The sequence below is a fragment of the Phascolarctos cinereus genome, unplaced genomic scaffold (assembly GCF_003287225.1).
Source record: "Phascolarctos cinereus isolate Bilbo 61053 unplaced genomic scaffold, phaCin_HiC Scaffold_4;HRSCAF=312, whole genome shotgun sequence".
Classification (NCBI taxonomy): Eukaryota; Metazoa; Chordata; class Mammalia; order Diprotodontia; family Phascolarctidae; genus Phascolarctos; species Phascolarctos cinereus.
In genome coordinates this window covers 143,622,624-143,647,787 of record NW_027555847.1, presented here as the reverse complement: position 1 = coordinate 143,647,787, position 25,164 = coordinate 143,622,624, and the positions used below count along the sequence as shown (strand labels likewise).

The following is a 25,164-nucleotide window of genomic DNA, read 5'->3' as shown; positions in this document are numbered from 1 at the left end:
ATTATATATGCTTCCACTTCACTGTCACAGTAGAGGAAAGGAACACACATGCAGCTTTCTTTAAAGTTCAGCTTTATTGACAAATATTGTTCCAACGTTTGTTTTTTTTCAAAATAATACAGAAGTAAACAGTTTAAAATTGTGTCTCTTCAACAGACTATGCTAACTGCCCCAGTGGTTTGGGGACGGCTGGCCAGGTAAATGTTGAAGCAATAATGAAGGTCTGTAAGCCACTGCTCCTGAGTTCCTCCACTCTTCACTGTCTGCAGGGGAGGGGAAAAAAAAAAAGCAATCAGTATCCTCTGCTCCAAGTCTTGGCAGAAACAGGTTTTGTTTTGTGTTGTATCTGCCATGTGTCTTTATTTAACAATATTTATGCCCGTTTTCCCCCAATATGGCCTCCTGCTAGAGAAAGTCCCAACAGACCTAGCCAACATTTCTAACTTGACTGTAAGCTCCACAAGGCCAAGTGTTATTCCTTGGGATCACCACAACAATGGTTTACACATTAACTATTCATTAAATTAAATAAATTACAAAGAAGAAATAATATTATACACAACTAAATCTGACTTATGGGTTTAGTTAACATTTTATAATGTATTTTCAGTAGAAGACAGCCATCTTGTATAAATGATTTCCCCAACCCCCCAGTTCTTAGCAAATTCTAAGAGGAAGGGTTACACTATTTAAACAAATTATGGAGATGCTTTATGTAGTTTCTTCAGCCTTGAAAAACTCTACCCATACTTAGCTCCAATGCCATTTTTTTTCTAGCACCTTGTCCCCAAATGAATGCTGCTTGGTATATTAAAAGGCTTTTCTCCATCCCCAGCCCCCTCAGTTCTAGCCTATGATTTAAGGAGGAAGGCAGGTGTCCTGATCCTTCTGAAGGATTTCTAATGAAGCAAAATTTGACCATGAGCCCAGACAACAGTGAATACCTTGTCTTCAGCTAGTAAGAGTTGGAGGTAAGACTTGGTAACCCTTTTCCTAGTTCTGAGACCAGCTCTCTATTCACTATACTATGCTGCCTCTTGGAAGTATTTCAAACTGCAAGTATGATTAAAGTAATTTTGGCAATACTTGACTTAGGGTGCTCCTAGTGATGTCACTAAGCTTTATATTGTTTGCCTACTAATAGAGATAAAAGCCCATTTGACTTTAATTTTTCCAGTATGAACACATACCATAATAATCCTGACAGGGAGGTGGGGGTAGGCTGGATTCATAAAAACAATAACATCTTTCTTCAAAGGTAGAGACATAATAATTTTCAAGAGCCCTTAGTTGGAAAAATAGCCAGTGAAAGTCATGTTATTAAAAAAACAGATAAGCAAGTAAACCTCCTTTCCTCATATTCCCTTCTCTGAATAGAAGCACTGAAAACTGCAAGTCAGATTTGGGTTATGTGTTGGAGATCTTGCTGAATGAGCTGTTCCCCCCCCCTTTTTAAATTCTTTGTGATAAAGGCTGATTCTCTGAGAGAGGAAGACAGTGATACTGTGGCAAAAGCAAGTTACATAAAAGTTAAAAATATCAATAAGAAAAGATTACTGTGAGCCACTCAAGGTTCTAAGTGTTAATCAGGGATAGCCAACTGAGACACTACTTTATACACAATGTACATCTACTTAAACCTTCACCTCAAAGGGATTATAAAGGGGAAAGGACCTATATGTACAAATATGTTTATATAAAAGAGCTCTTCCGTAAGTGGTGAAGAACTGAAAAAGAGGGAGGGCATCCAGGAATTGGGGCATGGCTTAACAATCAATGAAATACTACTCTATGGTAAGAAACCACAAAGAAGACAGCTCCAATGAGACTTGGCAGCACTTGTGTAAACTGACTTGGAGAACAATTTATATAATAACAGTATTATTAAAAAGCCAACTGTGAACAACTGAAGGATTCGAATCAATGCAATGAATCCAGGGGACCAGTGACAAAGCCACCTCCTGAAAGAACAGTGTCAGATTCAAGATGCAGACTGCCTGTGCATAACTATATGCATGTTTGTTACAGGGGTTCTTTTTTTCAATGGGGTTGGGAGAGAAAAAATAAAACTTATTAATTAAAAAAGAAAGAAAATGGCCTGCTGCACTCTATGTACTCCTCCTTTGGCAACATTATGAATCATACAGAGTTAATTCCTTAAAGAGCCATTTGGTGTTTTGTTCAAAGCAAGAACAAAACCAAGGCAAAGATAAGCAAACTACTTGGGGCAAATGGAGCAACAGAAAACAGTGAAAAGAGAAAATATTCAAATCTTGTTTTGCTTCTATCAACGAGCAAAATATAAACTAGATGACTTCACATTTTCTGTTTCAAACAAATTACCTCTGAGAGTAATAATCCTAGCAGCCCCAGACGTTATGAAGGAATGAGGTACACTGGGTTAGGGGTAGTATTCTGACATGCTAGCAAATAGAAGATATGTTCCGGCTTACAGGAGGGATGGTCTCAGAGAAGTACTAATAGAAAAGTACTCACAAACAGGAGGGAAAAAAAGAAGACATCAACAACCTAAAGGGAGAATTAAAATTTAGGAATGGAAAGGACTCCTTGAGGAGAAAAAAAGAGAAATCCTACAGCAGGCTCTAGGGTCCCTCAAGGACAAGAGTTCTTCATCAGGGGGAGCTTGTTTTAAATAAACAAATAAGAAAACAAACAAATAAATACATACATACACACACATGAATTGGCTTCTTTAATAATACTATATGTTTTTATTTAATGCATTTTAAAAATATGATTGAGAAGGCTACAGGCTTCTAGGATAGGACACAACAAAAGTTAAAAGTGCCAAATGCCACAGTTCAGTTTGAAAAGGAAAGGGTGAAAAGCTAAAATGTTCAGATTAAAGGCAGCCAAGGCTAAATAAGAGTGTGTGTGGGTGATGCCTGAAAGAGAAATCTAGTCCTACAATTCAGGTCCCTTCAGTGAAAAGAGCAACAAGACTTGTAATGGGCTTTAAGGCCTGCAAATTATTTCTCCCAGGAGGTTAAGTCCCACAGGTGTTCCCTATTTTGCAGAGAAGTCAACTGACAAAGTAAGGGCCAGAAAGTTAAGTGACTTGTCCAGTTACATATCTAATAACCACAGGCACTGAACTAAGGTCTTTCTGACCATTAATTCAATGTTCTTTCTACTCTACCGGCAAAAAGAGTTTAAAAAGAGGGCATTTTCTCTACCCTTCCTCCATCATCTTACACAATTATCAGCATAGTGAGGGCACCACGCACACACCCTTCCTAGTAACTTATAAGACAACAGACATTGCAGGCTGGGCAAAATGTCCTCTAAGATTCTGAACATTGAAAAAGAACCTACCTACTTTAACAGCCATGATAATTTTCCCATTTTTGGAACAAAAGAAGTATGACTTCCATTTAAAAATAACATACTCCAGCATGGAGTTACAGAGAATAAAAAATTCTTTCAATAACAATTCAATTGGAATTACTTATCTCCAAGAAGTAGCTGTTAATGGAAGCTAGCACGGTATACTGTAAAAGGGAAATGGGGTTTGTCTCCAATACTATATATCCAGTGATTGCCAAATCTTCTTTTTTTACATCCACATCTCCCATCTACCCTCTTCTATGCCCTCAAATGTTGGTGTTGAGTCTAGCTGCCTCAGTCACCAGAGCACTTTTGGTTCAGACTATCAGCTCTTGCTGAGACTTCTGAAATAGCTTACTTACTGGTCTCTCCCCACTCCAATCCATCCTCCACACAGCTTCCAAATTGATTTCTTAAAGCAGTAAACTCCTCTACCTCCCCTTTAGGATAAAACATTATTTCATCTCATCTTTTTAAAGTGCCTACTATTGTGTAAGTTTTATTATGTACATAACTTTTAGTACAATAGTACATGCATATAATTTGTAGGTAAGTAAATATTCACATGGGGGGGGGCCGCAGTGATCAAAAATTTGAGGCCACTGAGGTAGATAGCTTCTGAGTTTTCTTCCAGCTAGATCTACTAGGATCCTATGATCTCAAATACCACTGTCCACAAAATCAAATGTAGTAGAACTTGCTTGAGCAATAACACAGTTTCTCACCAAAGTCCTACACAGCTTCATAGCCTTAACATCTGGGCCCTTGGTATGAGATATCACACATTCTAACACCCAGAATTCTGAATGCTGCTTGAACCAGGTGACAAAGGTAACGAATCCTGCGCTAGTTAGCACAAAGGTACAATCTACTCCCGACCCTGGCCACAGCAAGATGGTTATCTAAAATGTCTGTTGAAGCTAGTCAGGACCCTGCTCAGGCTACATTATTAGCATCTTAATGCTAAAACCCAAGAAATGATGTGTGAAAAAACTTCTTACCATAACATTGATATCCTTGACAATCTGCTGCACCAGAAGGGCATTTGTCATCATGTGCACCCTCAGTGGTGCCTGTTGCAACAGCAAGCGAATCAGCTGAGCAACAACTGGCAACTCTTCCTGACATGTTTTATTGATCTGCAGATTCTGGAGCATCAGTCTCAGTACTCGGGGCAGAACAGCCAATACTGAAATACAGGATCCCCATAATTTATCCCTAAAGATAAAAAGGACAGACATGAAGAAGAGGCTGTAAAGAATTCAGCAGCAAAAAGGTGCATTTCTTCTTCTTTCCCCCAAACAAAAATATTCATTTAACAGGACAACATATTTAAATAGCTGAAAACAGCAAACAAGCTAACGAGGAGGAAATTAATTTCAACAGATAGAAAATTAATTCTGTGAATATATTACAGAGGTCCCAGACTTTCAGAAAACTTGGCAATGGACAATTTTTTGGGCCCAACAAATAGGTATTATTATCATTATTAGTGGTGTTAAATCATTATCAGTTAAACTGTCAGACCATTAGACTGAGAAGAAACTGATCCAAAGAACCAAAAATAAAACAAAAAACCAGTGATGCTTGATCATCACTAGATATTAATCAGTACTAAGTTACACATTAAGATGAAAAAAATGTCCTGGTTTACCCCAAAAGGGAAAAAAGCAGAATCTAGAAATTAGAGAATGAAGTGGACTGCAGATTCCTGACAAAATTCTAGGACAGAGAATTTCCTGAGCCTTCAGAAAAGAATAAGGTGACCCGCAGGAGCTAACACTGATTCACAAAAAGAAGTAATGACCCCGGGAATGACAGAGATACCATTTACTTTGATTTTACTATTCAACAACGTATTTCAGGATAGTCTTGTAGTCAGGATGAAAGAATATGGACAGTCTGATAGTAACAGATCAGATTTATCTGGCACTTATAAATTCTTTAAAACATTTTACTTAACACAATCCTATAAGCTAGGTTGTACAAGTATTATCCTTATTTCAAAGATAAGGAAACTGAGTTTCAGAGATGTTTAGCAACTTAAGCCCTCAGTGGGAAGGCTAATAAAACATTTCAAATGGATGTCCCCGAGACACTTTTTTTTTTGGGGGGGGGTGAGGCAATTGGGGTTAAGTGATTTGTCTAGGATCACACAGCTAGTGAGTGTTATGAGGCCGCATTTGAACTCAAGTCCTCCTGACTCCAGGGCCGGTGCTGTATTCACTGCACCACCCAGCTGCCCCGTCCCAGAGACATCTTAAACTCAATGTGTACAAAACTAAATTTATCTTTCTCTTAACTCCCTTATTCAATCAACTCTGGTAGCTTCTAGGATATTGCCTCTAGGATAAAATATAAACTCTTCTGCTTTGTTTTTAAAGTTGTGTAAAGGCTGGCCTCAACCTCCTTTTCCAGCCTCACTGGACATCCTTCTTTCTCCCATTCTCTGCAATCCAGTCAAACTAATTCTTGGTTCTTCCCATACACATTAACTCCCATCTCCTTGCCTTGATACAGGCTATTCTACATACCAGGAATGCATTACCTTGTTACCTCCACAAGTCTTTTTCTTCCTTTAAGACACAGCTCAAGTACAGTCTTCTACATGAAGTATTTTCTGAGTTTCAATTGTGACCTCCCTCTCAAATCACCTTATATTAATTACTTTGTATATGTTTATAATTAACTTTATATTTTTGCATGTGTGTTATATGTACTTGTCTACTCGATATTAGAATGTAAGCTCACTGTGAGCAGGGTTCTTTCATTCTTTGTGCCTGTATTCACAATACTTAGCACAGTCCCAGGCATGGAGTAAATGCTTAATAAATGGACCATTAAATTAACACTTATTATTCACTCACTATATGCCAAGAACTGGACTGTGTGCTGGAGATACAAAAGAAAGCAAAACACACTCCTTGCCTTCAAAGAATTTACAGTTTAATGGGGGAGACAACATGCAAACAAAACGAGCTATACACACAGGATAAACAGGAAATAATAGAGGGAAGGCACTGTTAGTAAGAGTACAGGTAAGGCTTCCTGTAAAGATGAGATTTTAGTTGGAACTTAAAGGATGCCAGAAAAGCCAGTAGGCAGAGATTCCAGGCATGGCAGACAGAGAAAATGCCTGGAGCCAAGAGATGGAGTGTCTTACTCACTGAACAGCCAGGATGCCAGTATAAGCGGACACAAAAGTATGTGGTAGAGAGTAAGGTGAGAAGACTGGAAAGGAAGGAGGTTAAATTATGAAGGGCTCTGAATGCCAAACAGAGTATTTGTATTTGATCCTGGAGGTGATGGGAAGCCACTGGAATTTACTGAGTAGGACAGTGACAGGATCAGAACTGTGCTTTAGGAAAATTACTTTAGTGCCTGAATAGAGGCCTGATTGGAGTGAGGAGAGACTTAAGGCAAGCAGACCCAGCAGGTCAATGCAATAGTCTAGGCAGGAGGTGATGAGGGCCTGCACCAGAGGAGTGGCAGTGTCAGAGAAGAGAAGGGAGAGTATTCGAGAGATGAAAAAAGTGAAATCAATAGGTCTTAACAACAGCTTGGATATGAGAGCAGAGGGTCTGGGGAAGATCATGAGTTCAGTTTTGGACATATTAAGATGTCTACTGGACATCCAGGTAGAGATGTCTAAAAGGCAGCTGGAGATGTGAGAATGGAGGTCAGAAGAAAGACTGGGGCAAGATCTGAGAATCATGACCACAGAGACAGTAATTAAATCCATGGGAGTTAATGAGATCACTAAGTGAAGCAGAGTAAGAGAAAAGGGCCCAGGACAGAATCCTGGGTTTCACCTACAGTTCAGAGAAGTCTGGATGAAGGTCCAGCAAAAGAGACAGAAATTCGATCTTAGCCTTGAGAGCCCAAGAAATGACAGAACAAAAGCCTGATATAATTAAAAATTCAGTTAGAATTCAACACAGCACATTAAACTAAGCGTCTAAATATAGGAACACGCCAACTAATTAAAAAATCCCTTCTTTAAAACAATAAATTCTAAATCCCAAGAATTCTGACCACCTCCAATAAAGCCAGAAACAAAATCCAAAGGATCACAATAGAAGCTCATCTTCCTATAAATCTAGGATGCTGCATCTTTTTAAATGAGACTTCCAACATGTATAGTAAGAAAATTCACTGAAGAAACTTTCTTTTTGGAAGAATAAGAGTGCAATGCAGAGTAGAGGTGAGAGTGAAGGAAAGAGAAAGTTGTGGAAAATGAAAATCATTACCTCTTTCTCATATGCTCTGCATCCGCTTTTTCTAAAGTGAGGAGGAAGTGAAGAAGACTGTAACAGCAAGACGCTAGAAACTTATATATTGTCTCAGTAAGTACACAAGCTTGATCCAGGAGCTTACTCACAACACACAAAATAGATCCAGCAGTGCTATCAGGGATTACAGACAATCCAGCCTAGGTATAAAAGACATAAGTTAATTATATATTTACAAAAGATGCTATCCATCTCCTTACAAAGCCTCCCCACTCCCACTCCCAAACAGGCTCAATTCAAAGTCATCCTTAAAGCACTTCTATTTTAAATTAACTTAATACACAGGTCCCTACACCCTTGCCTCAAGGTTCCTATTTTCCTTTGAGAATTTATTCCTATAGTAAATTACCTTAGAAAGTAATCTCAAGAAAAAACATAACTGAATACTTCTTTTTCACAAGTGTCCTTTTTCCTAGAATTTCCTTATTATAACTTAAAGACCTATGCTAGTCAGAAATACTTTTAATATTCTTTTCAAGCTTCCAGAGAAATCAATCTCCCCAAATAACGAAAGACTTCGGTATTACCAGGCATACACCGGTGCCTTCTAAATGATACAGAGGACAATTAACTCTTATCAAGTGCTCTCCCTGAATAACTCAATTCCACCTAAGAAAAGAACTCAGCTACTAAAGTAACTGAATTTTGATGTGAATACTTAAGTCTGTCCTCTTTCTTACCTTGTATGAACTACTCTCTAGAAAGCGAGGGATGCCAGTACGTCTTTACAGTCAACACAGCATTACATTATTTAACAATTCATTATTCCATTGCACCAAGTGGTACCCCTTTGTTCTTAGGGAAGTGCCTTATTTCTTCCTCCCAAAGAAACTTTTTTAGACAAATCTAAGTAATGAGGCCCATTTATATGAGCTTCAATGTACATTCATGGTAAATATACCTACAACTGTTCAACTTATGAAAGTCCTTTATGCCAGTGGTGTCCAAAAGAAAGGATCCCTGAAGCCATATATTAACTTAGGAAACAACATTTATTAATACTGTACTGAATTTTTTTTAACATTTCCCAATTTTATTTTAATCTGATTCTGTCACCCATGAGTTCTGCTGAGATTAACACCTCAGCTTTATGCTATCACCACAAAATTGCTACTCCTGTGGTCCCCCACAGCACTTTACAGCCAATCCCTCCAGCATACCAAGCCACCAATTAATTAAAAGTTCTGAACCTCTTAAATTGGAACCATTACTATCTCTGAACAGAAATTTTGTTACCCATATGCGTTAATTATTCTGATACCGTATTTTAGGAATGATATAGGCTAAAGCAGGCTTTTGTGGGCTAGCCTGGGAAGGTAACCACTCATTTCTATACTATTTCAGGGAAAATGCATTCCAAGATTCAAAATTATCTATAAACTGGGCAACTGCCTGTTTGTATATGGTTTGGAGTCTGGTTATTTGAATACCATCATTCTAACTATTCAACAGCAAAGATCCTTGAAAAGTTAACACTTAAAAAAATATGAAACCTCTATTTAGGAATTCTTTCTTTCTTTAACCAAATCTCTTGACTTTCAGGTTGTGCTGCAACTACTTCATACTTATTCTTGTATAAAGCTAGTCATAGTCAGCAAGCAGATATAAAGGAAGGCAAACAGACCTTAAGGAGCTAGCATTCTAATGGAAGAGACAACGTGTAAATACATCCAAAATATACACAGAGTAGATGGAAGATTATTTCAGGGGAAGGCACGAGGGATCTCCAGCTGAAGATAAGATTTAAGTAGTCTTGAAGGAAGCCAGAGAAACTGAGGAAGCGGAGAAGCGGGAGAGCAATCAAGGATATCAGTGTAAAGGAACAGAGCAGGAGTAGGAAACCTGCGGCCTCGAGGCCACATGCGCCCCTCTAGGTCAAGGGCAGCCCTTCAACTGAATTCAAACTTCACAGAACAAATCCTCTTAATAAAAGGATCTGTTCTGTAAAACTTGGACTCAGTAAAAAGGCACCCCGGGGACCTAGAAGGCCTTGAGGACGCAGGTTCTCTACTCCTGGAACAGAGTATGAAAATATAGGGTGGGGGAAAAAAAGTAAGAATAAAGAGTTAAGATTTGTGAGCCTGGGTGACTAAAAAGATGATAGTACTGTGGCAAGGAAATTGAGATGAAAGGTTCGGGAAGAAAATAATGAGTCAAATTAAACAATAATTAATCAATTCATTGTACATATGCCAGATAGTAAAAAAGAGATGGAAAAGAAAGTTTAATGGAGGAAAGTCAAGGAAGCATGAGAGGTAACAGTCCTGAGAAACTCCCACCCACAGCTATGGCAGGTTTTCATGAAACTATGCTCAAGACTATCACCTTTACTCAACTTTTAACTTTTTCCAAGCCTCTGGCCCCTACAGTGTCACTTCTTCAACTTGTACAAGTCTATTATTACTAATTCTACATAAAAGAAATTTTAGAGGTATAAAGAGGATGTTTGCTATGAGATGACCATGAAGTTAAATCAGACCTTTGAGGTTTAGAATTATATAATCAAACAATTTACATAATTTATATAATCATACAATTTGACTTCTAGAACCTTGGAAATTTTACAGTCCAACCCACTCCTTTACAGATAAGGAAACTGAGGCACAAGGGTGTTAACTGTCTTGCCTAAGGTCAGACAGCTAAGAAGTAGCAGAGCTGAGCTTCCTACAAGTCAAATCTTCTGACTTCTAGTCCGATGATTTTTTTGTATCAAATAGCGAATGGGGGTCCCTTACAGCAGATCCCCAAGAAGAACCAAAGTGTAATATATTGACCCTACCATTTCCTAAAGAAAGTTTAATGTCCCTTGTGTATCATGACACCACCCATAGCACTTAAAACAAGTTCAATCTGAATATAACCGGTGGTAAAAAGTGTACTTACCATATGCTTACTGATAGCACTTTGCAGGACATCCAAACACTGACTTCGAGCAGGAATAATGGATAGGTTGTGACACACTGCCTGTCAGAATAAAAGAAAACCAGTAATTAATCAATGTTTTCACAATGAAAACTGAAATTCAACAGACAAGATTCCTTCGTAGTGATCCAATCAAAAACAACACCTTTCCCCAAAATCTGACAACAGCCTACAATTGTGTTTTTGTACCAGCTTTTCCCAGCAGCCTGAACAGCAGGAAAAGTCTATGCCCACACTTCCAGTGCTGGTGCTACAAATTAACAAAGACTGATCCATTTCCCTCACCCTGTCCTGAGCTCTGCAGGGATCTCAATACAAAGCCTACCAACTGCTCCTTCTTCCTTTGGAGCCCTGGAAGTAAGAAACAAGATGCTAGGCTCAGAACTGAGGGAATCTCCAGAAAGCCCACCTGCCAAGAACTGCTGCTATGATGCAAGAATTCAAGGTCACAGAGTGGAAAAGAAAAGGGTATTGGGTGAAAGCCTTATCCTCAGCTACAAAAAGCCTGTGAGTGCAGGGATTTAAATATAGTTTTCTGAAACAGAGGAGCAGTGGGGAGCAATTTTTCCCTGTCTAAACATTTTTCCCCCCTTTTCAAAGGCATCTTATTTTAGGAGTAGAGCCAATACCCAGACTAATGTAGTACTGCATGTATATATTAATGCCAAAAGTATAACAATTTTCAGAAGAACTGAATATTATCAATGACCATACCAAAAAAAAAAAATTTCTGTGTACATGCAAACTAAAAAAACTCAAATTTCACCTTATATCAATGAAGAAAAAAAGGTAATAAAAAACAAATAGTGTTGGAGTGATGAAAGAGAGGCCCAATAAAATACTGTTGACAGAGCCGCGAATTGGTTCAGTAGTTCTGGAAAGCAATCCGAAATGAAGTGACTAAATTGTCACTTTTCTGAGATAGGGGTTAATCAGGGGCCATCTTTCAGAAATGAATGCAAAAAAACCTGGGACAATTTGTTTGAACTGACGCAGATGCAGAGTGAAGTGAAAAGAACCAGAAGAATAATTTAAACAATGACGATAATACAGTAAAGGCCAACAATTTCGAAGAAGTAAGAAATGAGAAACTCTTATCAATGTCATGACCAAATACAATTCCAGAGAACTAATGATGAAACATGCTACCCATCTCTTCATGGAGAAGTGAAGGATAATACAGAATGAGAAATATTTTTGAGAGTATGGCCAATGCAGAAATTTATCTTGATTTACAAAATATGTTTGAAATGGGTTTTGACTTTCTTTGTTCTCAACTGGACAGGAGAATGGAGTGGGAAGGTGATTTTTGCTAACTGAAACAAATAACCTTTGTTTTTAAGAAAATGACTGTGATATAAATAACAAAGACATCAAGGAAAAAACCCTACAAATGCACTGAGTATGTGTGTGTATGAGTATTATTTATGACCTTAGGTTTTGTTTTTTACCACTACCAGAGGCACTCTCCTGCCCCTGCCTTTCCACTTCCTTATCCCCTTCATGTCACCTGAATAACCCATGTAGGATTTTCCCACCACTACCAGAAAGACCATCTCTTCCTTTTTCTTACTCTTTCACCTGGGTGATTGACTATTCACAGGACTTTGATGACATGGGAACCATGGCAAGAGAATTCTATTCCACCTGATGACACAGGCCCTAGGCCTTATCATCTGTCCTGCCCTACAAACTGTAGTCCCTCCCTGTCATCTGATCAATTTACGTAACCCAAATACCTGTCACAAGAGACTGCCATCTCCACTGTGCCTCTCCATCAGGCCTGCAGCTAAACTTTCATTTCTCTTATCTCCTCCAAAAAGAATGAGTCCCTTAAGAACACAGAATGTCTTGCTTGTCCTAGGTATATCCCCAGTGCTTCATACATAGTAAGCACTTTAATAAATGTTTTTCCATTCATTCACTCACTTATATTATACCACTGTGATTTCTGGATATACTCTTTCTCACCCCAAGCACTGAATTCTAAAAAAGGAAATCAATTAAGTAAAAATAACTAATACTGACAGCATATGCAACATTTTGTCCTTGTGGCTCTGTTTTCCTGACAAGAGAAAGCAAACATGTTTCATTACCCATTTTCCAGATCAAGAGTGGACAAGCAATTAAAACTCAGCTTTTCTTTTTCATTAGTTTTTCTTGTGGATTTATACTCAAATTACCATATAACTGATTCGCTTATTCATATGCAGGGCTATATATTTTCTACTTTGTGAGAAAAACAATGGAATTGAGCAAAATAGTTTCCTGACATAGAGAGGGGGAAACACTGCATCTGGAGAGAGAACACTATTAGGTAAAGCTGCTGGTTCCAACTCTTCTTTAGGAAAAACCAAACAAGTGAAAAGACTGTTAAAGAGACAGGTTTCAAATTGTAGCCACAGCACTCTACTAACTTGAATGGTGTTAAGAAAAGTGGAAGACCAATAGCCAGGAATAGTGATAAAACTTCAATAGCACAGCTCCACGGACTACATTATTTTAAAGTTCTATTCCATGAAAAGAATTCTATGACTCGAACATAACATGGAGCTAAAAAGATATGGATGAGTCACAAAGAGATATGTGGATATGGTAGAGATAGGGAGAAGGGGAAAAAATGGGAGAGGAGAGTGGAAAAGAAATGGGAAGAATGGTAAATTTCCTTTTCAAAGAGGCATATCATTCACAAGTGGATCATTTTGGACAAAAACCTCTTTATTTCTCTCTTCATATTTTTGGTATCATGATGGAATCTGGTGTTGATCTGATGTACTGTTTTCAATTATAAGTCTAATTAATTGGAAAAAAATAGATATAGAAAATTACAAAAGGCAGACCATCCCACCCAAAAGTTCTTATTCAAGAACTAAAGTTGAAGAGATAAGTAAATCAAAGAAAATATCAATGAGTATCAAAAACTATCATCAATCTGAAGGTACCTCAAAATAAGTAATTTTGTAACAAGTCTAAGAAGTAGAGTTTCAACAGAAAAAAATGGATTTTCTGTAAGGACTACAAGAAGAAATGAAGAGACTAAAAATGAAATAAAAGCTCAAGGAAAGAAAATCACTAATTTACAAGAAAAAATGGTAAACCTTACCCAAGAAATGGAACTCCTAAAAACTAAATGACAGCTTTAAAAAATAAATGACTTCATGAGACCACAAAAAACATTACAACAAAATCAAAAGATTGAAAAGAATTCAAGAAAACCTACAAACAAACATACATCCTGGAAAACAAATTAGGGAGAGGTCATTTAAGAATCACTGGACTTGTTGAATGATTTTTTAAAAAGAACTGAACTATATTTCAAGAAGTCATAAATGAAAATTGCCCCCATCTATTAGAACCAGAGAGCAAAGTAAAGATAGAATCCATTAATTACCTTCTGAAAGAAAACTCAAAAAGTCCCAGGTAATGTCAGACAAAAAGAAGAGCTCCTGCATCAAAGAAATAACACCGGCAAGGAAGTATGTGCAAAATAGATGACCACTGGATTGGGGAATGACTGAACAAAATTGCAGCACAGAAATGTAATCCAATATTACTGTACTGTAAGAAAGGATGAATATGATGCATACAGTGAAGCATGGAAAGATCAACATGAACTGATGCAGAGTGAAATAAGCAGAGCCAAGAAAATAATACATATTTCAACAATATGAATTAAGAGAATCACCACAAAATAATCAAAAGTAAATATTGCAAAGCTGAAAAGCAAGAATGTCCCCAAAGAAGAAATATGAGAAGATATCCTTGCCCCACTCTTTGAAGAGGTAGGATATACACAGGTGTGTAATACTGCATATTTTTTCAGACTTTTTCAAGGCACTGATCAATTTTGCTAATTTTTTCTTTTTCCTCTGCTTCTTTTTCTCTGAAACAAAAATATTTGTGATATGGGAGAGCTCTCTAGGGATAGAGAGGAAAAGAGAAGGATATTGGGAGAAAATCGGGAGATGTTAAAAAAGATATCAATAAAAATTCATTTAAAAAAAGAAAAAAACTATTGCAAGCATTCATCAAGAAGCAGTTCAAATACTAAGGAACTATACTTAGGATAGATTACACAAGACCCAGAAACTTGTACTATAAATTAGAGATTTTATAATACAAGTACAAAAGAGATACTTACAATCAAGAATAACTTGCCCTACAAAGGTGAATATAAACCTGAAGGAGAAAAAAAAATTTAATGGAATTGAGGACTCTCAAGCATTTCTGATGAAAAGACCATTGCTAAGTGGGAATTATGAAGTAAAAACACAAGAACCAGAGAAACCCAAGAAGGTAAATTTATTTGAGCCATAAGACTATGAATTGCTAAAATTCTAGTAAGGGGAAAAGAAGGATCTCTTCAGAATTTTAATGACTTCAAAAGAACTAGAGGAGTTAAATAATTAAAGGATCCTAATGGTAAACTGGTTCAGTTTTGAGTGTTTTAAGAGAAGGAAAAAGAAAGGAGAGTAAAAGGAATACAGTAATGTAGAAAAGAAGAGAAAAGTTGGTATAATTTGCTATTTCACATAACTGGGGTGAACAGAAGAGTACATATAGGAGAACAGGTGAGGGGAGTGGGCATCAGATAACTTATCTGAAAGAGACATGGGAGAGTTAACCACACAAGCAGTCTGGGTATCAAACTCAACATAGAAACAAGCAGGGACGGGGAAGGAGAGGTGGTAAGAGAAGGACATCACCAGGAAAGAAAGAATCACAAGCTAAACAAACTTTCTAATCCTTAAGGGTGGATTAAAGGGAAGGGAAAGAAGAGAAAAGAAAAGGCTGGAGTGTCAAACTCACATTGAAAGAGATTTCCCTGCAGGCCATACAATGACTTAGAAAACCTCAAATTAATAATGTTATACTGTTTTTTAATTTATTTTGTTAAACATTTCTCATTTACATATGGTTGGTCCTGCACGCTTCTCCCCCACTAGTTTGATACTTCTAATTAACTCTAAGGGAATGCCTTAGATTTCCTCTTCGACAACTGCAGAATACATAAGCAAACTGTGGTATGTTAATGTAATAAAAATATTGTTATGCTGTAAGAAACAACAAAACAGGACAATTTCAGAGAATCCTGGATAGTATGAACTAATGCAGAATGAAGTGAGCCAAATGAGGGTATCAATTTACACAAGGAAGGCAACATTATGAAGAAATTTAACTTGGAAACACTTAAGAAAACTGATGAATACAATGAACAACCATGTCTGCAGAGGATCTATGATGAGACATTACTTAAGAGAGAAGTGATGGACACAATGTGCAGAATGAAACACACATTTTTGGACAGAATCATTCATCCATAATCGTGGATTAATTTTGCTTGATCATGCTTATTTGTTACCAGGGTTTTAGTCCTTCTTTCTTTCAATTTATAAAGGGGACGGTGGGAGAATGGGTTTGCAATAGTAATGCCCCCCCCAAGCCAATGAACGTTTTGGTTTTTTTTTAATGCAGAAGGAAATATAAGGAAACCAAAAGAAGGAAGCACAAATAAGTACAGCAGTTTATGTACTTTTTTTTTTAAAGCAAGAGGTATGAAATAGAGCTTGAAGTTTTCACAAAGAATTATTTTTGACTTAGCCCCGATTGCCTGTGAAAAAAAAATTATTTTTTGTGTTTTGCTATATATATGAAAATGCTCTTTTTTAGCACTTAAGTTCTACCTTCCATACACAAAAAATTAAACACATACACATGAAAAACATCAACCAAATAAAAAATAAGAGAAATAAAACTACAAACAAACTTTAGTTTCAGCTCATACCCATTTATAATGTGAATTCCTTGAGGGCAAAGAGCATGTTTTATTTTATTCTTTTCATTTTCTTTATATCTCTAAAGCTTAGTACATTTCCTGGTACACTGCAAGCTTTTTAATAAATGCTTGTTGATAATAATAATCACATTGGTAAAGATGATAAAAAAGGAAAATGACAATGTTGGAAAGGCTGAAAAGAAAACAGAAACAGTGGTAGACTGTTGGTGGAACTCCAACAAAAGCAATTTGGAACCATGTTCAAAAAGTCTTTAAACAGCAATACCACTAACTAGGACTATACCCCAAAGATATAAAAGAAAAATGAAAAGGACCCAGACACCATTAAGAAAAAGTATTCAAAGCAGCATTCTGTGGCCATCTCCAAGCCTCAGGTACCTTTCTGATCCCCACCTACATTTCCAGCTATGTTCTGTGTCATTTATCCTGATTAGAATGAAAATTCCTGCTCTGCTTCCTTTACTATAGCACTATAAGACATGAAGAAAGGGATGGTTTCAGACTATGAATTGATATGAAGTAAGCAGAACTTACAAAATAATTTATATGGCTACAACAAAACTGCAAAGAAAACCAACTTTAAAAGACTGAGGAATTCTGATCAATGAAATAACCAAACAATAGCAAACAGTCCACCCAGATGTGAGTGAGAGAGAGGTGATGGACTAAAGATATATCATTCAAACATTTCAAAATGAAGTAAAAAGGAATGAGGAAATGGAGTCAATGAGTACAGATGACCCTAAGAGTCTGTCTGTGAGAGACTCCTATTTCAGGATTGAATTAGTCTGAGATTTTTATTCTGATTTCTGAGATGTAAGATAATAGCCTGAATTAATGGAAGAGTAAAGTGAAGAGATTTTAAGGCAAAGTCCTTGGTAAGTCTGTAGACAGCATGAAAAGAGCCAGTGAATAAGCAGAGAGAGATTGATGGGGGGCGGGGGAGGGAAGCACACCACCAAGCAGCAGGCTAGCTGATAAAAACAATGTCCCACAGGAGCCAGAAAAGAATGGGATAAAGGTCAAGGAGAGGGATCGTCATTTGCCAGGAGAAAGACCACAGTGGATGTGAGAACGGTGGATAAATTAAAAGGATATGAGTGAACTCTTACCTCTCTCTCACTACTAATGCCTAATCACTATGTCCTGTCAATTCTTGAAGTCTCTTGAAAAGTCTCTTGAAATTCTTCCTATCCATTCCTCATACCAGCACCAGTAGTTCAAGGCCTTTATTCATTTCATCCTTAGAAGCAAACCAAATGCATAATGCAGGACTTCAATTATTTAAATATGTACTTTAGAGCTCTCTTTCTCTCCAAAAGAGAGCAGCTAGTAATGAAATAAGAGGAAGTTCCATTCTATATCTTATTCTTAACAAGGAAAAACTGGTTGATGGGATGGAAAGTATGGGGATATTGAGAGAAAGTGATTTTAAAAATCTATAATACACAAGAGAATAAAAGTTAGACCAAAGTCATGTATCCTAGAGCAAACTTCAAAGGGTTCTGAAGAATGAAGAGCGTTCACTGAACTAAAATGCTACAGGGGAAGAAAGCCCAGGAGAGAGGAGAAGCTCAAGAATCAAACTCTCAAGACATAAAAAGAATCAATTCTGGTGAGAAAGAAAATTAGGAATTATCTAGAGACCAATAGGGATACACAGGGGAATTCGGTGACACTGGCCTCCTTGCTCTTCCTCAAACGAGACGCTCCACCTCCTGACCCACAGCATTTTCACTGGCTGTATTGCATGAATTGAACACTCCCCTTCTCATCTCCACCTCCTGACTTTCATGGCTTCCTTCAAGTCTTAGGTGAAATTCCAACCTCTACATGAAGCCTTTCCCAATCCCCCTTAATTTTAGTAGCTTTCTTCTACTGATTCTTTTTTGTCTTTTGCTGCACGTATGAAAATGCTCTTTTTTTAGCATTTAAATTCTGCCTTATGCACATAGGAAAAAAAATTACACACACACACATGAAAAACATGAACCAAATAAAAAATTAGTCATTTTATCCTGTATCTTGTTTGTGCATAGCAGTTTGTGTTGTCTCCCCATTAGATTGTGAACTCTTGGAGGTAGGGGATTTTTACTTTTTCTTGTATCTCAGTCTGTAATATTTGCTGACTAAATACTATGTTGCTTCTGTGGACAGATAAATCTTCCTTACAAAGGTAAGCTCCTAAATGGCAGCAGCACCTTTTTTGGTTTCGTGTTCGAATTCTCAGCACCTAGCACATCTTGAACACATTAGACACTTAACATCTTTGGAACCAAAATAGAGTTTAATTACACTCCAACCTTCAAGTTGAATGAATGAAGACACAAAACCTTCTGGTCAAAAGGGCATGCCTGATGCTAACCATTCACAACATTTTATCTCTTCTCTAAGTGTCTCTGCACAGGCTACCTGACTCCTCTTCATTTTCCCCATAACAGAAAAAAATTCCTTACCTGTGCCTAAAAATCTGCCTTCTTTTTACTGTTATTGCTTTACATTCTAAATGCTGATCATAGTCTAACTCAATACACAAAAAGCTTTTCTTGTGTTAGAAAAAATAAGAGTCTATGTGACCTGTCTTATGTGGAAGAAAAAGAAATATAATGTTGGGTACAAATCTGCAAAACTGGAAGAACTCATTTAAGACACCCAAGAATCAGACTCTCCCCTTCTTGATTCTTATCTACATGATAGGAATTCTCACTCAATCAGGGAGTCTTTATGTTCTTATCTTATGCAAACAGCTGCATTACACCATCATATATCCAAACCCTTCCCTCTTCAGCTGAGGGCTGAATGTGTCCTTGAAAAGATCCTTCTTCACTCTCTCTAAGCTTGACCTCGTTAAAATCTGTTTGTTTCCTATTCCAATGTAACTCCTCTAGGTCTATAACTATATACATAAATATGCCGTTATATTATCCATTAATATTTAGGGATCCATTGTACCCCAGTTTCACAGTTGTAAGAAATAAATTTTGAACAACTGACCTGTTAACCAGAATGTAGCCCCACTGGGTCTTGTAGAATCCTTATCTTCAATCAAGGTTCACCTCAAGTACTACCTTTTACACAAGGCCTATTCTGACCTCTAGAATACACTCAAATTACTTCATATATATTTAATATTTGCTTTTCTGTGTATATGTTATTTCTCCCCAACCCACCCAAAGAATGTAAAAATGTAAGTAAGGTCTCTGAGGATAGAGACTGTTTTGCTTTTGTCTTTTTATACCAAGTGTCTAAAATAGTGTGCCTGACTCAAAGTAAATGAATGTTGAATGCTGAAAGAAAGATAAAGAGACAGTAATAAAGGACAGAGCTATCCCTTGGTGATGCTAAGCCCATGAAGGCCCAGATGAAGTACAAATCCAGGCACCAAAAGAAGTAGTAGATATGACAATGTTAGTTATCTTTGATGTGGAGAACTAGAAAAGAAATGAATAAAGGAAAATGCCATCCCTATTTTAAAAAACAAAACCAGAATGAAGCTTGTAAATATCCAGCCAGTGAACTGACTTTAATTCCTGACAAAATTCTAGGATATATTACCAAAGGAAAGATTAATGACTATTTAGAAAAGGAAGAGGTAGGGCCAGCCAGGTGGCACAGTGGCCTTAGAATCTGGAGGACCTGAGTTCAAATTCAGTCTTAGACATGTAACACTGGCTAGCTGTGTGACTCTGGGCAAGTTACTTAACCCCAATTGCCTCACCAAAAAAAAAAAAAAAAGGGAAGAGGTTATCATCAAGAGCTAACCTTTTTCTCAAGAAGAGGTAAAGTAAGAGTAACCTCACTTTTTTTTTGGGGGGGGGAGCAGCCTGAACAAGATTACTAGAGTGGCAAATCAGGGAAATGCTATGCATAAATTGGAGGGAAAAAAAGTTCCTCATGTTATTCACATAGAACAGATGGAGAGATGTAGACTATACGATACCACAATTAGGTAGATTCAGACTTGGCTACCTAGAATAGCCATGAATGAGTCAGTCTCAGGTTGGAAGGAGGTCTCTAGAAGAGTACCCTGGGCTAGCCCTATACCCATTTATACTGGAGGCTTACATAAATGCAAAGATGGCATGCTTATCAAAACTCTAGATGACACTAAGTAGACAGGAGAATAAGGAACTAAGAACATGCTGACAAACAAGAACACTGGGCTAAATCTCATGTTAAATTTAATGTAAAAGTATAATATTTGGGTTAAAAACAACTTCGCAATGAAACAGAGGAAGGTGTGACTAGAAAGCACTTCATGTGAAAAATATCTGAAAGTTTTCAGCAAACTGTAAGCTCAATGAGTCAACAGGCTAATACTATAGTGAAAAAAGCTAATGTGATCTTAGGGTGAATGAAGAGAATCAGAGTATCCTGACATAGGAAATGACAGTCCTGGTCATGCAATACTTTAAGTACTTTTGTTCAATACTGAGCATAAAATCTGAGAAAGGACACTGATAAACTGAAGAGTACCCAGGATAGTGAAAAGCCTTGAGTTCACATCGTATGAGGAGTAGTTAAAGAAACTGAGAATGTCAGTCTGAAGATTTGGTGGGGGACAGACAACTGTCTTCAAATATTTAAAGGACTGCCATATGAATTTAGGCCTGCTCTTCTTGGCTCAAAGAAAAGAATTAGAAACAACTGAGGGAAATTTGCAAAGGAATAAACTTAGGATTGATAGAAGGAAATTCCCCCCCCCCAAAATCAGAGCTATCCAAAAAAGGAATGGGCTACCTTAGGAGATAGTAGATTCTTCCTCACTGGAGATCTTCCACCAGAAGGCTGTAGGACCACTTGTCATGTAGGCTATTGAGGGAATTTTTTTTTTAAATCGAGGGAATTCTTGTTCATGAAACTGGTTGGATCTCTAAGGCATCTTTGAACTACAATGGTCTTCAAACTCCCTCTAATCTCTTCCTTTTCCAATCTATTTAGTCAGCTGCAACTAGATTAGTCTTCCTACAACACTTTTTAATCATATCACATTCTCATTTCTCCTCTGCCCAAAAAACACTTTAATAGGCCTCAAGTAAAATATAAAACTTTTTGGCCTTGGAATTCAAGGCATTCCAAGAGTTGTCTCCTAGCTACCTTTATGGCCTTCTCTCTCACTAATAAAGCTCTCAGCAAGTCAAATTGATCTCCTTACATGTTGCAACCTTTTGTGGTATACGAATGTAATAGAATACCATTGTTGTGCTATAAGAAATGATGAGCAGACAGATTCCAGAAAAGCCTGGAAACATTTACGTGAACTGATGCTAAGTGAAGTGAGCAGAACCAGGAATACATTGTGCACAGTAACAGCAACATTATATGACGATCAAGTATGACAGACTTAGCTCTTCTCAGCAACACGATGATCCAAGACAATTCCAAAAGATTCATGATGGAAAATGCTATCCACATCCAGAGAAAGAAGTATGGAGTCTGAATACAGATTGAAGCATACTATTTTCACTTTTTTGTTTTTTCTTTCTCGTGATTTTTCCCTTTTGTTGTGTTTCTTCTTTCACAACACGATTAATGTGGAAATAAGTTTGACATAATTGTACGTGTATAACTTATATCAGATTCACTGCTGTCTTGGGGAAGGGAGAAGAGAGGTGAGGGGAGGGAGGGAGAAAAACTTGGAACTCAAAAATCTTTAAAAATGAATGTTGAAAACTACCTTTACCTGTAACCAGAAAAATAAAATATTATTAAATGGGGGAGGGGGGAGGAGAACCGAGTTGAAACTTTTGAGCTTTTGTATACAATGTCTTCTGCAATAATTCTTTCACTTTATTTTTCTTGTTTTTTTGGCAACACAGCTAATTCAGAAATGTTTTGTATGATCTTACATGTATAACTGAGACCACATTTTTGCCTTCTCAATGGATAGGGGAGGATGGGAGAGAGGGAGAGAATTCAGAACTCAAAAAAAAACCTGTTAAATGCTTAAAAAGATAAATAATAAATTGGTTTGAAAGCAAACAGAATTCTGCAAATGTTATCATCTCTAAATTGTTTAACCCATCATCTGGACATTCACTTACCAAATAAAATTCATTTTATATGTTTCACTAGTTGAACTGTTATTTCCTCATTATATTTTTGACATGCTTATGTTACCTACAAAACTAGACTGTAAACTCCTTTTTGGGCAGGAACCATAACTTAAACTGTGCCTTGTATACTGTAAACATTCAAATTTCATTAAATTGTTAAGATAATTACCACTGGCTACCACTTGAAATTAATGTCAAAATTACCTCTGTCACATCCCAGTGGTGCAAAAACTGATCCAAATCAGTTAGGTAGAGAAGTACTGGTGAGAGCTGTGTTTGGCTGATATGAGGATTCCCTCGGATGCTTTGAAGCCACGACATTTCCTTTGCTGAAAACCCTAAAGAAAATAAAATTAATGAAAACTAATATCATGCTATAATCGGATTTAGAATTGGAGGTCACCTTAGCAATCATCTACTATAGTCTTATAATTTTACAAATGAAGAAATCGAGGCCCATAAAGAGGAAAGTGAGAACCATAAGATGGGTTAAATGATTTATTGAAGGTGACAGATGTGGTAAGCTAAGTTCAGATTAAAGCCCAGGCATTCTAACTCTAGATTCAGAGATTTTTCCATTACATATCACCAAAGACTATTTCAAAGCATTATCTTTACAGAAGATACAATCTTCTGTACAGCACAGAAAAGGTAATAATGAAGACAAATTCCATATTAACTCTTAATTCTTAGTAAATGAATGAATTATTCATTCTTTTTTATGTTCTAGCACTTTGCATAGGACATTGAAAAGTGAACTACAACAGTAACAGGAAGTGAACAATGATTAAACATCATAGACTTTTGTGTATAGGAAACATGATGACCTCCATTAACATCACAAGGAGCTTACCACAGGGTTTTATTGTGGTTAACTAAGGCAAAAGTCACAATTTCTAGTAAAAAGTAGCAAAAAGAAACTAGAAGAGAAATGGTGATTGTTCTTCAAAGCAAGCAAGCAATATAACCCTAATTTAAAATATTACTAGTGTATACTCTAAGACACAATATAAATAATAAAGTTAAAGCTGATATTTTGTAGATAACTTTAGCATTTTTAATTTCCTAAATTCAGGTTATACTACATTTTGCTGCTACATGATTCCATACTACTAATCAAACTTCTTATAGCCCTCAGAAAGTTAAAAGCCAAATGCTGCTAATCTCACTAACTAGGGTAACTCTTCAAATAGGATTCTTTTCTAATAAATGTTCATTTCATCCAATAAAATCCTGGAAAAAACATTTAAAACCTATTTTAGATGCTAAACATGTAACTTGATCAATAATAATCCATCAGCATTTCTCCTGGTGTAGACAGTTTCTTCTGTGTTTATTTTTTAAAATAGTGCTTACATACTCCATACCTTCTAAATATGTTCTACTGCCTTGGTCTATGAAGGCAAATAGAACTGAGTAGAATACTAAGGGATACTGAAGAGCTTGGTATATTTTAACATGGCCTCTTCAGTCATGTTTAAAATAGAAAATTAAAGTCAATAAGGGGAAAAAAATCCAATTCAAACAGTCCTTTTAAAGGATTTCCTTCAATTTTCTCAAGTAAAACAAGCAGACCAGTTTAGCCTGTAAAAGTTTAAAGGGAATGAGAAAGACAATGAATGGCATTATTAAGCCAATTAGAATGTAAGGGCACTCTCATTCATTTATCATCTGAGAACTTCAAAGTATAACAACTTCAAATATGGAAATATGACATGCCAACACAGCACATCTTAAAAAACAAGGTATTCTCATTCTCCTTTTTTGTAATATAGCAAGAAAGGAAGAAAGAGGACAGGAGGTCTAGGATTGGTATGAATTACCTGTAAGGGTTGAAAACAAAAAACTGAAATAGTCCACATCATTCATTGTACTTGTTTGCAGAGAGCGTTTCCATCCAGAAAATGCAGATCTACAAAAACAATAATTCAAATTTATAGAATACTTTACAATTTATAGAGTACTTTACAATTTATAAGATACTTCCCTTACAACTCTGTAGAGTAAATTATTATTATTATTATCCATATTTTATAGATGAATAAATAGGTTCAGAGAGGCCAAGTAATTTGCTCATGGTATCACAATCAAGTTGTCCCAAATTTAGGTCTTCCAATTCCCAGTCCAGAAGAAAAAAACACATGCCATTTTCTTCTCTCCACTCCTATCCCTCCCACCTTCCTGTCCCCAGAAAAAAAATAAACAAAAGGAAGGGTAATAAGAGGAAGTCAAACTCAATGGCTCCAAAAGCAGTTGGGAAGCAGAGTAGACTAAAATTTAAATATTTGTTGTCATTCAGTCAATTGCTTCAGTTGTGTGCAGTTCTTTATGATCCCATTTGGAGTTTTCTTTGCAAAGATACTGGAGTGGTTTGCCATTTTACAGATGAGGAAACTGAGGCAAACAAAGTTAAGTGAACTTGTCCAGGGTGACTAGAAGTAAGTGTCTGAGGTCAGATTTGAACTCATGAAGATAAGTCTTCCTGACTCCAGGAGGACAAGGCACTCATTTTTCTTTTCCCTTCAGACAAACATTTTACTAAAAATCATGGGATCTAAGAACCTCAGATCTAGAAAGGACCTTAGAGATCATCCAGTTCAATCTCATCATTTTACAGATGATGAAAAGGAAGCCCAGAGCAATAAAGAAATTTAGTCACAGTTATACAGCTAGTCTATGACTCACTGTCCTTATCTGTAAGATGAGTAAGTTGTACTTTTAATGTATTTTATTATTTTTCTATATTATT

General features: G+C 36.8%; 1 protein-coding gene across 3 annotated transcripts in view; it reads right to left on the bottom strand.

Moving 5' to 3' along the window:
• Nucleotides 1–55: 55 nt before the first annotated feature.
• The window catches only part of TEX10 (testis expressed 10), a 66,267-nt gene continuing 41,158 nt past the window's right edge, over nucleotides 56–25,164 (bottom strand). For 2 of the 3 annotated variants that reach the window (XM_020995536.2, XM_020995537.2), the window contains exons 10-15: nucleotides 24,239–24,327; nucleotides 22,620–22,753; nucleotides 10,524–10,604; nucleotides 7,599–7,780; nucleotides 4,350–4,566; nucleotides 56–263 (exon numbers count right to left, since the gene is read on the bottom strand). In XM_020995536.2, the coding sequence (XP_020851195.1) occupies nucleotides 150–263; nucleotides 4,350–4,566; nucleotides 7,599–7,780; nucleotides 10,524–10,604; nucleotides 22,620–22,753; nucleotides 24,239–24,327 (817 nt within the window). In that variant the 3' untranslated portion in view covers nucleotides 56–149. Of the gene's footprint in view, nucleotides 1,286–4,349; nucleotides 4,567–7,598; nucleotides 7,781–10,523; nucleotides 10,605–22,619; nucleotides 22,754–24,238; nucleotides 24,328–25,164 lie in introns of all 3 variants that reach the window. The other variant, XM_078152659.1, reaches the window with a different exon arrangement.